Source organism: Mercenaria mercenaria, chromosome 10, assembly GCF_021730395.1.
Source record: "Mercenaria mercenaria strain notata chromosome 10, MADL_Memer_1, whole genome shotgun sequence".
Classification (NCBI taxonomy): Eukaryota; Metazoa; Mollusca; class Bivalvia; order Venerida; family Veneridae; genus Mercenaria; species Mercenaria mercenaria.
In genome coordinates, this window is record NC_069370.1 from 23,324,910 (window position 1) to 23,341,562 (window position 16,653).

Sequence of the window (16,653 nt, forward strand, 5' to 3'; positions counted from 1 at the left end):
CGAATCTTTCTTTTAAAATGTGACAGATCCAATACTACAAAATAACTGTATAGCTCCCTTGAATGAAGAGTTCAAGCAATGTCTTTGCCCTTTTTAAGACAACAATCAAAGCAATACAATCTGCTACAGACCAGATAGAAAATATTAAGTATTTTTGTGTACATATCATTCCCTATCAATTTGTTTGTACAAACCATAGTCATGTACTGGAAAAAATACTAGCTCATTCTCAAAGGTAGATCGACAAAGGGTTGTCTGTCATACGAAGAAATGCTTTCGGACAAGCCTTGCAACGTGTCACGGGTTTCAGGACGATTTCTGTGTTCTTTTAGGCACGTCCGAAAAAACATGAAGACTTAGATCATACACCACTAGTATAATTTGGGGTCTCATTATTTAGCTGATTTTGCAGTTTGTGTGTTTGACTGAAATTATTTTTCTTGCATCAAACATGACCCCTACTTTTCTTTTGATTTTTCTTTAGCACTATCAATATTCTTCAAGAAAATGTAGGTTACAGATATTTAAAATGGGTCCTGGTGTGTGCTGCGGCCATTGGAAATAGGTCATTTTTATATAGAATAAAGAACAAAAACTATTTAGTGTGTTATAACCTTAAAGACAAGCTGACCAATTCTAGAAGTATTCTTCCAAGAGTTATCCCAGAGTTCCTTCTCAAATAATTTTATTTTCAAGAAATGCTATGCAATAGGACTTTATATAGAAAATTAGTTGTAATTGCTGACCTTTAATCTAGAAAGTTAAAGACAAGCTGACCAAGTTTAATAGCGAGCTCGAAGAGCTCGAGAATCGAGCTTTACGGTAACGCAAGTATACTTTCACACTTGGTGATGGATTTGAAAAGTTTCGTCGGAAGTTTTAAAAAAGCGCACCCTAGCGGACTGGTGCTCACAGGAAGTACTTCTTTCCGGAGTGTATTCATAACTCAACAATAATGAAAGAATGATTCCCAGTTGTTTGAAAAAAAAAATATATTTGCATTTAAAAGATCAAGCATCGGCCAGAAAATGGAAAAAATGCCATTAATAAGCCGAAAGAAACGGGAACGCGGTAATGACGTCACCGTGACACCGGCTCCCATAAATTTTGCAATATATGATATTCACTGTTATAGGCATGGTGACACTAAATGTAGACTTTTTCAAGTGAATAGGTTCTCCTGAATTCTTGTGACTAGTGAAGCGTTTCTTTGTGACAAATAATGTTGCATAATATTTTTAGATAAATCCGATTTCTTTGAGCTCGCTTTGAGGCTTTGCCTTAGTTTGTATTAGCAGAGCTACCGGCGCCGCGAAGCGGCGCCGGCAGCGTCACATTACGGTTAAACGTCTGCACAAGAAAACGAATAGAGAAATCTAACTGTGTATACTTTCGAGTTGAAAATTCGTGGTACTTTTTGGAATCGGTGTTGTTCGGATTTTTTCATGTGCTCTATGCACATAGTAATTAATCAGTAAAGACGTCAGTAGACGCTTACTGTTTACGGTTGACAAAAGCGTCTCGCTTACTGCTTTGAATATTGAATAAAAATGTAAATGCTCGTTTGATAATAAAAAAAATAGTGCTAAATATATTTTCTACGAAGAAAAAAGAAATAAAATACAATAGTTTCATTTTGAAACGACTTTCGGCACGCTGCCATTACCGAACTTTATTATATATACTTATGTTTGTCATGATGACGTCACAACTCAACAGTGGTGTAGTGGTTTGCGAGTTCGCGTTGAAAACCAGAGGTTGTGAGTTCGAACCTCACCTGGACCAGAAATATTTTTTAAATTCCTTTTTTTTATTTCAGTTTTTTTTTCTATTATTGTGAGTTTTGAAAATATTGTATAACTAAAGTCATTCATGTGAAATTTAACAAGTGTTTAGTTTTGATGTCAGGCCTGTAGTGCCTGTGCAGTAGGCAGTAGACATAACTTTAAAAACAAAAACAGCTTTAGGATCAAAATATACAGGCATTGAACTGTGAAAAGCAAATAATGCTTTTCTCCCCGTTCGCATATATTGCATCCTTTAGCTTTAAAATCACTGACCAGAGTTTATCAAAAAACTAAAACTATTGGCGATGAATTATCAATAAACACCAAAAAGGTTCTTACTACCATCCCTATTTTATAGTGCTAAAAGATTAACCATAAAAAAGCCACAGAATGTTAACTTAGAAGTTCAGTAAATAAACAGGGTTTTTCTAGAATTTCGGCAAACACTGTTTTTCTCAGGTAAAATTCTGATCATTAACTTTTAAAAATTGCTAGTCTTTTGGGTTTAAAACAAGCTTTGTACAGTCATGTAAATGATTGTAATTTTCCCATACCAGGCGTCCATTATTGCAGTATTTTTGACTGAAAGTTGGACACAATCATTCTTCCTTTCAGAAAGAACCAAAATTTGACAATAATGACATTTAAAAGAATTACAATAATCATTTCCAGGATTACGTAAATTCTAAGTTCTATTAACTTTGGAACTGAAACATTAACTTTTTAAGTCCTTATTGCCAAACATTCACACGCAAAGAGACAGAATTCCTTCGGCTATTGGCTTAATGAGATTCTGTTAGGTTTGAATCTTTTCAATTTGAAGGAGTTATCATTTGTGACTGGTTTCCAGTATGATAATAATTTATGTAAAATTGTTGATGCAGTACGTTTTAATAAGAATAACAGAAATTATTCAAATACGTTTTCTTTTTTATCTTGGTGCAGATTTTAATCTATATCGAAATTTCTTTTAATTATATACAGAATATCTTTCGAGTATTTCACATGTCAAGAATTCTAAAACATGCATTCAGAAATCATGAATTATCATTAATACTTATAGTTTTAATAGATCTAATAGAACATAAACTTCCTAAACGAATCCATAATTCCAGACAATTCCAACACCACTCCTTTAATTTTAAAGGGGCACTGTGATTTTTCAAGGGAGCTCTGCCTTATAGGTAGCACCTAATTTCATATTAAAAGAATAGATTTTTTATCCGTTTTTGCAAATGCAATAGTGGCTATAGGGTGTATGACGAATGGAACCACAAGTCCTTTGAATGTATAATACGTTTATGTTGTCCAATAACGAACTAAACATGAAATGCAAGGCTACAATTAAGTAGCTGTACTTTATCTACCTGGTGAACAAGTCGGCAATTTACCAGTCCAGTTGCCTGGATTTAATCCTTCTTTACATTTCAGTTCAGAATCCCCGCTAGAACGATAATATCCCAGGTCGCACTGGTAGAAAGCCGTAAAAACATTATTTTCGCTTAATGTAACTTTCCCGTTTGGTGGTATTGGTGGTGGAAACTCGCAAGCTGAAAATACAGAAATTATAATAATTCGCAATCTAAACGATCAACAACTTTTAATATATACAAACATCCCTATCCGATCACCCCCTCAACCCCCCCCCCCCCCCCCCCCCCCCCCACACACACACCAAAAAAGGATAATGTAGTACCAAGCAGTTATACTCTGACTTACCAAAAATAATTCTAACATACACACCAATCCTGAGTGTGGACTTGGAGAATAAATATTGAGTGAAGTGTCACACTATAAATTTTATGATCAAGAAAATGCATGCTTGTTGTGGAAATCGGCTCATTGATCGGCTCAATTTCGAAAAGTCATTTGTAGAAAGTGATGAGTTCGCCACACTGAATAGCTAAGCAGGATCTATAAGAACATGTCATGATTTCTTACGACGTTTGTCTTGTATGTTTTACCTGACAAAGAGTATATATATATTTTTTTAATTGACTGTTAGTTTTAATTAAGTAATAAAACATCTACATACCTTTGCAGAAGTTACAAGATTTACGACAGTAAACCAGTGCGAATTCTGTGAAATTCTTACATAAGTTCTTATAGCCTTTCTCACAATTTGGGGATTTATCCTCGCATTTCGACACACCTGAAACAAGAATTATCCATGAGAATGATCAACTATTGTTTCAAATATTTTGTAGCGAAAAGTAAGTTTTAAATCAGACAGTTTGTATATTTTGTGCATATTGACAAAATAAAAAGTATAATTTTCAATTGAAATCCTCGAACCATGATTACATCAATTTTAACGAATTTTAAATTTAGTCATTTAGAACGATTTTAAAACGGCATGCACACTAAAATGTTTCTCTACAACAAATCTATCTTTGCTTTGATATTTATTACCCACACTTTAACTGAAACTGAATAATTTGATTAAACGCCTATTTCTATTCATTGACATATTCAATGGCGTTGTGCATAATAATAATAATAATAAAAATGATGATGATGGTGATGATGATGATGATGATGATAACTTTATTGTTCCTTCACGGAACACTTATGGTGAACATGTCACACTTGACTGAGCAGGTAATGGATACAAGGGTATCATCAAAGGCATCCGAATTCCAGTAGGCGCCGCCATTTTGTACTCATGCATATTCATTACAAATAGCCTCTTTGCCAATGTGTTTTTACGCATCTTTAAGTCAATCTTAGTGAAATACAACTACGTAATAAACAGACCTACAATAACAATAATTTAGTTTAAACTATCTAACTCCTAAGTCTTACATGTCATATTGTAGAATCGAGATTAACTAAATGAATATTCATCATCTAAAAATAGACCCCGCCTAAAAATATCGTCTACTATTATTCTTCTCGGTTTCATTCTTTGCTGCTTCCAGAGGTTCTTTTTACGATTTTATTTCATACCAACTTTAATATTTTAACATTTTAAGTATAACCATCAAAACATACTGTACTAATAAAGTTATTCGAGATTTTTTACTTGTCTGTGAATGCTATTGCACGATACGTACCGTCACCGGATAACAACATTTCATACTTCCCTTGTTTTTATCTAGAACTGTATAATGCATTTCTTCACTTTACTGAGCTATAAATATTTCGAACTTGGTAATTTCATACCTTTTGATTAATTGTTTTGTAATTGTCAAGTTGTGAACTTTTTATACGCACTTTTTTCAAATCCATCAGTTTGTTGGTGCCGACTTATATAAAATTTTAAGCCCTTTTTCTCCTGGTTTAGTCGTTCTGGAGCTGTAAGTATCCATTCATGCAATGCAATTACTGGCATACGGCAGAACTTTTCTTCCATTGTATTGCTAATTAAAATTAAGCAAACTCGCATACGACCAAATTCTGTTCTGTGCCACTAGGACAGGTGTCGACATTGGTTCCCCAAATTTTGACAGAGTGATTTATGTAAAAATATTAAATAATATCTAAAATAACGAATGTACCGTTGATTTAAACCTGTGTATGTGCTGTACACAATTCACAGTACTGATTAACTTTACACGACTATGTAGGCCTACTGTGATTTCAAATTGCCCTAAATTAAATCAATTTATTGAATATAGATACCTGAATTAAATGCATTTACTGACTGAAAATAGGATTCATATCAATATTAACATCTCAATAATACTAACGAAGATTTAGATAAACTTATTAAATTATAATATCGGCCATTTTCTTTACGTTACGCAAAGACGACGGATAGAATGCAAGACAATCCATCAAATTACTGTAAAATCTTCATCTAATCTGTCATTAAAATAGAATGATAAGTTGACATAGATATTCATGTCTATCGATGCAATATAATTTTCACAAATAATTTTTTTCTTTCCTATGAATTTTGATGAATGATGTACCACAATTAAGAATCGAAAATGTACCTGAATTCGAAATGTTCCAGAAGTGACGGGTGGGGGAGGGGGGGGGGGGGGGGGGGGGGGAGGATAGATAATCGTTAATTGGTAAATTAAGGACGAAGGACTTGGCTCCCTTTCGAATAATATGCACCATAGAAATACTGAAGATTTCTATAATGCTACTTATTGTCCGCTAATAATATTTAGGTAGGATCGCTCATCTAAAGGTGTTTGTTTATTATTTTAAGTTAAATAAATGTTTGTGTGAAATAACTTTATTTATTCAAGTATTCTTAAAATAAATAGATAAGAATGCACGTAAACTAGCAAAAAACATAGCATAATTATTTTATTAAAGATCCCTTAAAAAGAATATTTAATGTGCGCTAGAAGGAACCTTTTGGTAAGCTAAATCTTGTTTAAACAAACATTCATGACAGAACCCTGCCATTTTACCATTATTGCCGAATACCAGTGCGTGCATGGTACGCCCAGACGTGCTGAATATAGAGGTTCAAACCCGCTGGTTAATGGTGCCATAACTTATTATCTAAATCAAAAAAATACCACACACTACCCTTCTCATACAGCCTGTACCAACCAGTACATTTAATTTAAGAAACCCTGAAAATACAAGACTTAGTGTTGAAATGTAAAAACTTACAAAAATTTAAAAACCATCAAGTGCTGTTATCGCGTATAAAACCATTATCAAACATTTTACAACAATGCCATGAAGTCTCTGAAATACAGTGTCTTAAGATTGTTTTAATATATCAAGTGATTTACTTTTGCGTAGTTCTAATGGCAGTTCATTCCACGGTTTTGGACCAATAGTCATTGATTGTTTTGCACTTGCTGTATGGAACAACATAACGACATTCAGAATTTTTTGACTATGTCAAAAGATAATAGGTAAGGGTAGATTTCTCGGAAGCACAGAGCACCAAAAACACAGTCCCAGAGCCACGCATTTACATAGTAGGCCCACAACAAAACGAAGCTGTAACGGAAAAATATTTCAGACGGGCAGCTTCAAACCTTGTCTACTAGGAATATACTCTGTAAGCAATTCTGTTACATACATAGGTGCTATGCAAATGTGACAGCTATGCATGAAAGAAAACTCAATCCTTTCTTTCACAGGCAACCAATGTAAGTCATACAATGCTTGTTTGGAACTGTCAAATTTCCTCATGACAAGTTTTGCACACATATTTTGAATACATTGCATCTTACGCACCTCACCGTTAGCTACACCATACAATATGGCATTGCAGTAATCCTGATGTGAAATAACTCAATTCACTCAACAATATTCCTAATCGGTCAGTTTATATTGTATTACAATTTTGTTAATAATGAATGTATTCACACGAAATTTCACATACCGGCATTTGAATAGGTACTGCAGCTAATTATTGATTTATTTTTGGCCGACACACGACCAAAGTAACCGCATTAGGCGTTTTGACCAGTATAGCATATTTTGCACGTGCAGGACATATGCAGTAATATGCACGTGTTAATGAACATTTTTGGCATAATATAGTAATACAATATAAACTGACCGATTAGGAATTTTTCTGAGTGTAGAGACAAAACCAAAATTTCAGTGGCTGCTTTTGTTAAATACTTTCGGATGTTCTTAATTCGTACTAGGTAATTCAACATGGATGTTCGACATTTGCGATTAAAATGAACTCTAAAGGTCCAAGGTTTCGTCGAGAAATGCTCCAAGATATCTAATTTTGCTTTCACGTTTGATATCAACACCAGCAATTTTAATCGAATTTGTCGAACATTTGTTCAATTGAGTTCTGCTACCGAACATAATAAATACCGTTTTTGAAGTGTTTATTTTCAGTTTGTTTCTATTCATCCGGTCATTGATTATAACTGCGCATCGTTCGAGGTCTCCGACCGCATGTGATTCTATGGAAGCAAATGTGGGACGAAAGCTTTTATAAATTTGCTATATAATCATTGACAAAACCGTAGACTGATATGGATTTGAGCTAAAGCACACCAGAAAGCAACTCTTAGGAAGAACATATTTAGGCTGTTTTTTACAACATGACTCGATCTGTTTGTCAGTTAAACAAAGAAGAAAGTCAAGCATTGCTTATTTTGTGATAAACAACGACTGCCGGGCGGACCGATGTGATTATATTATGATGTCATTTATGAACGAACGAAAATCTTAAAATGTCGCCTATCTCTGTTTTTTGTACTTGTTAAGATAAGATACTCAAAACTTTTTTTTTTTACAAATAAATCCACATTTTTAAATAAGATATTTTACATTTTTATTTTGCTTATTTGTAATAAACTATACATTGTAAAATATGCCTTCATACACAAATGATAATAATATTGATATAAGCCATCACCATAACATAGAATCATCTTGCAAAAATAAACAGTAACAGCTATAACCCTTGTAAATGTCTGTTTTTCATTGCATTCGCATTTATTTCTATTAGATATAAACCGGCTTTAAGTTTTTTTTATTACCTGAAACATGTTTATTCAATTTACTCGAATCGTCCGTTACCGTCCGCAACTAATTTATGTCATATTTATCCTGCTAGCAGCAAGTAATTCTGCCTTTGCGATCATCCGTGCAGCCTGATCGTGGTCTGCAATGTTCGCTTTTCAGTCAGTGAATACCTCTTTGAATAATAAATGGTATTGCTCAAACTGAATGATGAACCTTTAATTTTTGAAATTTAGCATGGTAAAGGTTAAACCCAAAGATCATTCGGTAGATAACCGATAGGCAACTGTGCGAAATGTTGCATAAAAGCCCTTAAACGCATATAATGTCTTTGAAAATGATGTTATCATCTCCCGTTTAGAGTGTCAGTTAAGGGGCAATCACGTGAAAAGGATGTACAGACTATATCAATCGAAGATATGCTCAACAACTTCTTTTGCTCCGCACTTGATTTTGGTTCAAGAAAATATCAAGGAAAATTTGACGCAGCGTTTAAGATTACTTCAGTTTAATCATATTATTGATCTATTTATCGGTCTGTACCGCCGCTAATGACACTGAATTGATTGAAGAGCTTCAGAAAGTACACTTAGGTCGATAATTTTCATTTTTCCCAGTCAAATTAAAATGAATATGCACACAATGAGCATTAACCTTGCATCGAGTAATGTACACTTTCATTTCGCGTATCAGTGCTGACCACCTCAACCCCTCCCTAAAGTCACGCAATATCTCTCCTGCAGAAAACTCGTTTTATATTTCTCTGTTCAAATCTGATAACCTATTATTGCAAAATAATATCCATTGCCCGAATAAGGTTGTCTTCTACTTCTTGGTAGTTGTAACATTGACTGCAAAATTATTTAATTCTGCAGATGGCACCACTTGCTTACATAGCGGCCAGGATCATGTTTTGCTTATTTTGTGACACTTATTTTATTTTAGAGTTACATAATTGTAACTGACACAGTTCGAGTAATTAACTTACGATTGTTATCATTGTTACGCTTTTTTACACTCAATTAAGCAATCATTGAATTGCGTTTCAAATTTTCATTGAAATATATAATATTTGACAGAGATAAGTGTGGAGTTGGAAAAGTTGTATAGTTTTCAAAAAATTAGGCAGCATTTTGTCTGATTGATCTGTTAAAAAATAGTATGCTTGGTTATTCTTTTCTTTATTTTCTTTAATATAATTTTATGTAAGATTTATTTACTGCTTGCATACACATTTAAACAATTTTACAAGGAACTCGTATATTATTAAATTGCAATTGCTTAACGGCACGAAATGGCCGATGTTAGTTTTATTTAGTATATGTTGTAGATTAATCCGAAGTTCATGTACATGTACATGTATAGGACTATAAAAGGACAATGTTAAATGTTCATATAGTGACAAAATACAATAAGATAATTACATTACGATGTACAAGAAACATAGACTTCACCTAACTTATTTTTAAAAATATTTTCCCTCCTTATATTGTCACTGCATACAAGGATAGAGGGTATTAAGGGAACTTGCAGTTTATAAGAACATATACAGTCGAATCCACTAATACGAACTCGCTTGATACGAAATTTCGGCAATAACGAACAAAATCCGGATTCCCCGGCTGAGTCCTTCTATTTCTTTGAAAAATTATTTCGGTAATCATTATAGCGAACTCGCTTCATACGAATTTTCGGGAGATACGAACACATTTTCGAAGTCCCAATGAGCTAAAATGTTATAAATTTCCATTTTTTGACACTAACTAATTTTAGAAGTCGGTGGTCATTTTTTGCTACGCTTGATTTTTTAACAGTTTAAGTCTGTACAGTGCTGATATTTAATCGAAGTGGTTATCACATGTAATGGATAAATACATAATAAAGAGATTTACACTATGTATGCACATTATCTTATTTCTTATGGCAAATTCTCAAGAGCATCTAATTATCTTATTTTATGTTATTTTTGGTAAGCTTTAGTAGGAGGAAATATGAGATATTTATCTTACTTATCACTAAATTGTTGATATGTTTTAGATATGTTCATAATGAGGAGCACAAATATAATTAAAAGTTTATGGTTATTTTTATCTTAGGTTCAACACCATCAAATCAGGCTATTCTTTATATAGAATCCACTTATATGATAGCGTTATTGCGACATTTTGTAGAATATTAGCTTTCCGAAGGCTTATATATCTATCAAGAATTATATCTGCTTGTAAACTTATCAATAATTATATCTCTACCATAGAAAAAATAGCTTACATAGCTTTATGTGAGAAGTCTCTGAGAACTTTTTGCTTTTATTTTGTTCGGAACTTGCATTCATTCTCAATATACGCTTATTACATAACAAAATTGTTAGTTTCGTTATAAAATATTGAGAAATATTGGTTTCTTCCATTTAAAACTTTTATGTGTATTATATAATTAATTTCTTGATTATAAAATGGGATGCTTTAGGTAAGCCCATTATAAAAAAAAATAATCATCTTAGTTAATACATTTGTAGTATGCTTTACGTAAGTTCTTAACAAATAGCAAATACTTTAGACACTTGGTACGACATTCAATTTTAAAGCAAGCTAAGTTTATGGAGTATCTATGTAATTGATATACTTACGGCGACTGTTAACATATGCTCAAGAAATATATAATAGACGCCTCATCTATCTTTAAAAATCTATATATGATGAATAATAGGGTACACATAACATTAAATATCTAATTTTCAGCTTAAAGTTTTGATCTGAATTTATTTCATTAGACTTAAAACATTTTCTGATGTCATATAATATACATGCATTTGACAACTACTACACAGTCAGATAAGTTCTTTCCGCAATAATCCAGTTGCAGTAAGGGATTATGTAATTATCAATTGCTTGGCATGTACGACTATTTGCATGCAATTAAATAAGAAATTTCCGAAAAGCTTAAATAACAAGCTAAAATTATTAAATAAAGACTTTAGTATTATATTAAGTCTTAAATGTTATATATAAGCACTTAAAATTAGTTTTTGTTTTACACAATCAAAACTTTTAGGTACGTTCTCTAAATTATAATTTAAGTTAAAGACATCGCGAAAAAATAAATGAGTTGTCTTGACAGTTGACGAGAAATTCATTTTATATAAGTATGAGCTGATTTTCACGTTACTCAACGTTTTCTATGATGTCGTTGACGTAATTAAAAACGTGCACATGTATACTGCTGTCACGTGATGTGTCCTATATTGCAATTTGCCAGGTATACATTGGGTGAAGTTCTCGTACCGAAGTTACTAAGGTTACTAGATTGATCTTGTCGGAAGTTTAGAAAAGGCGAATATTTTTAAAGAAAGTGTGATCTGTGACTTTGTAACTGACAGCAACGCCTTGTTGCATGTGAATTTAATAAATGTACCAATATGGTCTTATGACATAAATTACATCACGGGATATACACGCACAAGCAGGAATGGCCGTGCTTCAATTTTTATAAAAGATACCACCATATAAGACCACATTTAGTGAACAAATATATATGAATGTCTTAATATTTGCATAAAAGTTGCAAGAATGAAAGATTTGCTATAAATATTTTTCTTGTGTGTAGGTTCCTGTTGCTAATGTCCCAAACTTTTGACAGGCTGTAAACTGAAAACGTCTGATCATTATTTATGTGATAAATGTAAGATATTGCTTTATTACTGACGTAAAATAAGAATGATTTGAAAATCTCTAAATTCTTTCTAAAGGAAATTCTTTTATTCATCTTTAAAGGCAGATATCAAGAAGATTGAAAAGGCGCTACCTATCTACATTTATAATTAAATAGAAGTCTATCTTGTATGTATAAAACTCTTACTCTTTACAGTATCACTACTGACTTCTGCAATCCAAGGAATAAACCACAGGTATATGATCAGAAAAATAATGTTCGTAGTCATTTTGTTCTAACTTATCCGAACACATATAACTTGGTACTATGAGCCGTTCAGCTGAACCTATAGAACTGTAACGTCAACATGAGATCGAAAACTTATATGCTTTTAACTGCTTATCTTGAACATAGATCGTTGGTAAACTGTGCAGATATGGAATGAAAGTGTAAGCTGATAAAGACATTTGAAATACCGACTTTAACTTGCCCTGTAGAAACATACATTATCCCCCAGGGAATAGAAAGTGTCATTTTGTAGCTATAACTGCCGCCACATTTGCAAAAGGAAGTGATGTTGAAAAACAACTTTTAGACTTCATCAAAGGGCTTATTTTACGCGTTTTTGCTGCACAGTTGGCATTGTATTAAGATATCAATCAAAGAACCGACAGAAAGGTCTCAACATAGATTGAGGTCTTAAAATATTAAAAAAAATAGTAGATTTAATACGAAGAACTTGTTGACCCGTTGATATACAATTTTGCTGCAAATTATTTATTACGTGCGTATGTACATGCGCGCGTGTGTGCGCGTTCGTTCGTGTGTGCATGTGTGAGTTTGCGTACGTGCGCGCATAGATGGAGGACACTGCATAACTGGGTTCACTCAAATATTCCATGCTATATAACATTATAAGATTCTTTCACTGGTTGCATGTGCAGATGAGGATTTCCGGCCTTGAGGGTAACTGTTTAGGCGGTAACGAGGCTCCGCCGAGAAAGTGTCATTTTGTAGATGGCTCCGCCGAGTCACCGCGTAAACAGTTACCCGAGAGCCGGAAATTTCCATCTGCAGCTACATCCAGTGATAGAATTGTTTTTCTTGCATACCATATTCAAGAAATAATAATAAAAATAAAATCAATCGGACGGCTTTCTTTTTAGAACTATTTAGAACAGCGTATTTAAATAAAGCGCGGGAAACCAACTTCCGTAAACAGGAAATACGTCATGACGTTTCAAAAGACAAATAACAATGTTTAGTTCCTGTTTTGTTTTATCAGTTGCAGCGTAACGTTACGAATTTTGTATAAAATAACGTTTTTGAATCGAGAAATATACTCTCAGGAGCAAAGATGAACTGTCAAGGTATTGGATTTTTATTCCGTCTTATGAAATAAAATATCAATTACTATATAAATCTTCTACATATATGTAGTTCGTAATACGTCATTTACAGCACGAGTGTCATATTACACCCCGGGGTGTCAGATGGATTTTTTCAGCACCGATAAAGACAACGGAAATCCCCGTCTGGTATGCAAGAACAAAACATAATTATTACATTACAGCAAACTTTATGGCTATGGAAAATCCATGAGGACTATTATTCTTTCTTTCTAGTTGAAGAGCATGTTTGTGCGCATGCGTGAAACAAGGACGTCTTCCGCTGAATGTTTGGAAAGAAAAATATAAAATTCCATCGTATTTTCGTCAAAATTCTAAAATAGTTATATTATTTGTTTGAAAAGGGTCATTCCCCATCATAGAGCCTAGATTAGAGACAGAATTCGATTGCCTGAAGGATTTTCCGCATTTCATCTACGAAACTATTCACTTCCGGTTTATCCGAAAAATTGTTCATTGACGTAAACAAACATAAAAAGATGAGATTTGAGTTGTGCGTGACTTTGTTTCTTGTGTCAGGTTATTTCTATCATATATTGAAGGAAACTACCGATCAGGATGATGGGTTTTGTGACCAAACCCCTTCCCTCTGTGGTTCTACAAACTCTATTGCAAACACTGTGACTGTTTTTTCCAGAAACAGACTGAAAAAAACTCTCGTATTGAGACCAACCCAGGCCCACGTAAACTCAAATTCTCTTGTCAAATTTGCTCCAAGGCTGTGACATGGGCCCAGAAAGGTGTAGCCTGTGATGACTGCGGACAGTGGTACCATTGTAAGTGTATGTACATGCCAGATCCAATCTACTCTCAATAACATCTCATGGCAATGTGACAATTGTGGAATGCCTAACTTCAACACATAACTTTTTGAATCTGTGAGCCTTGAAACCAGCAACAGCTTTCAGACCCTTTGCTCGTCAGATCACTCACCTATATCTGAAGTCAGTTTTAACCTGGGGCTACCACAACACACCTCCTCACCTTTATCATCCAAGGTACCTCCCAAACAAGCCAAACTAAGTAATGTTCGAGTATTAACAGTCAACTTCCAGTCGGTCAAAAACAGAGTGGCAGAAATTGGTAATATTATAGATTATGCTGACCCAGACATGATCATTGGGAATGAGACGCATATACTCCTCAGAAATTTTTCCACCCACATATGAAATTCTACGAAGGGATAGATCTGATGGATATGGTGGAGTTCTCCTAGCGACAAAAGCGCACTTTACTTTGGAGGAAATAGAACTAGGTTGAGGCAATATTTGCCAAGATTTCTTTAACCAATAACCAGACATTAGTAGTAGGTAGCCTCTACAGACCCCCGAGCAGCAAAATTAAGTACATGGAAGATCTTTGTTCATTGTTGCATGATATACACAACAAATTCAAGAAAATCGTGATATGGGTAGGTGGCGACATGAATCTCCCCGACATCAGCTGGACAACTCATAGCATTGATGGATGCCAGTACCTCCAGGACATTAGTTCAAAATTCATTAGAACTATAGAGGATTGTAACTTGAGCCAGACTGTCAACTTTCCAACCAAACAGGACAAAACGCTTGATATCTTCCTTACCAGTAGACCATCATTGATCAATAGATGTACCACCATACCTGGCATTGGAAACTATGACATAGTGCATACAGATTCTCATATTAGACCAATAAGAAGCAAACCTGTCAAGAGGAAACTTTACTTATGGAAAAAAGCAGACATACAAGGCATGAAGTCCAGTGCTACTGAGTTCCACCAGTCATTCATGAACAAGTATGGAACGGCAGTTCAGCCGTCTGTGCACCAGATGTGGGAAGACATCAAGACATCAAGACAGCACTCATTGGAATTCTGGATACTGGAGTAGCATCAAAGATGTCGTCAAGCAGTTATAGCCAACCTTGGATTAATACCAACATAAAACGGCTTACACGAAAGAAAAAGAAAAGCTACAACAAAGCTAAGAAGTCAAGGAAGCAGTCTGACCTTGATAGATACAAGAAGATCAAACAGCAAACATGTTCAGAGCCTTTAACAACTATATCAAGAACCTGGTAGATCCAAACACAAACGACAACCCGAAGAAATTTTGGACTTATATTAACAGTAAGAAATGCGATAGTAGCGGCGTGGCACCTCTTAAGTCTACAGATGGCATCATCTACTCTGACAACCAAACAAAGGCCAACATCCTTAACGATCAGTTTAGCTCAGTCTTTAACAAGAATGTATCCAGGACCTCACTCAAAGACAAGGGACCTAACCCTTACCCTGCCATGACCAAGATCAACATTACACCAGCTGGTGTTGAAAAATTACTCCGGGACCTTAAACCACACAAGGCAACAGGACCGGACCAACTACCTGCACGGCTACTGAAAGAACTTGCGCATGAACTTACACCTGTGTTCACCAAGTTTTTCCAGACATCAGTTGACAGTGGCACCATACCTGAGGACTGGAAGACAGCGAATGTGGTTCCCATCTTCAAGAAGGGTGAGAAGTTCAAACCATCTAACTATCGCCCAGTATCTCTTTAACCTCAGTCACTTGTAAAGTACTTGAACATAACATTTCAAGCACTATAATGAAACATCTAGATCTCAACAAAATTCTCAATGATGCTCAACATGGGTTCCGCAAACGAAGATCCTGCGAGTCCCAACTGATACTTACTATACAAGACCTTGCCAAAAACAACGACAACAAAGAACAAACAGACATAATACTACTAGATTTCTCTAAAGCTTTCGACAAGGTCCCTCATTTTCGGCTTCTACACAAACTGGAATTTTATGGCATCCGGGGTACTACTCACCAGTGGATTAGTGACTCCCTAGGCTCTAGGACCCAGCAAGTCATCCTTGAAGGGTCAGTGTCCAGCACAGCCCCAGTTCTTTCTGGTGTTCCTCAAGGACGCGTGCTAGGTCCTTGCTGTTCCTTTTATTCATCCATGACCTGCCTGACTCCATATCCAGCCAATCTACTGCACGTCTTTTTGCAGACGACTGTATCCTGTACCGAAAAATTAAGACCTCTGACGATGCCAAGTCTCTACAGTTTGACCTGGATAAATTGCAAGAGTGGGAATCGGATTGGATGATGGAATTCCACCCCCAGAAGTGCCAGGTCATCCACATCTCAAACAGAAGAAACATTATAGAAATGCCATATAACATCCATGGTCACACTTTAGAATCAGTCGACTCAGCAAAATATCTTGGACTCAACATACACAAATCTCTAAGCTGGAACAACCATATTAACTCTTCTGACTCTTCTGTGAAGAAAGCAAACAACACCAGAGCCTTCATCTCTAGAAATACTTATCAATGCCCGAAAGCAACAAAAGCCCTTTGCTACAAGACATTTGTTCGTCCAATAGTTGA

The 16,653-nt window shown here is 34.8% G+C and overlaps 1 protein-coding gene across 1 annotated transcript in view; it reads right to left on the bottom strand.

Annotated features, from left to right (window-relative positions):
• The window catches only part of LOC128546368 (CUB and sushi domain-containing protein 1-like), a 41,883-nt gene extending 29,685 nt beyond the window's left edge, over positions 1-12,198 (bottom strand). The window contains exons 1-3 of the mRNA XM_053516824.1: positions 12,060-12,198; positions 3,823-3,939; positions 3,155-3,337 (exon numbers count right to left, since the gene is read on the bottom strand). Of these exons, the coding sequence (XP_053372799.1) occupies positions 3,155-3,337; positions 3,823-3,939; positions 12,060-12,141 (382 nt within the window). The 5' untranslated portion in view covers positions 12,142-12,198. The remainder of the gene's footprint in view (positions 1-3,154; positions 3,338-3,822; positions 3,940-12,059) is intronic.
• Positions 12,199-16,653: the final 4,455 nt, after the last annotated feature.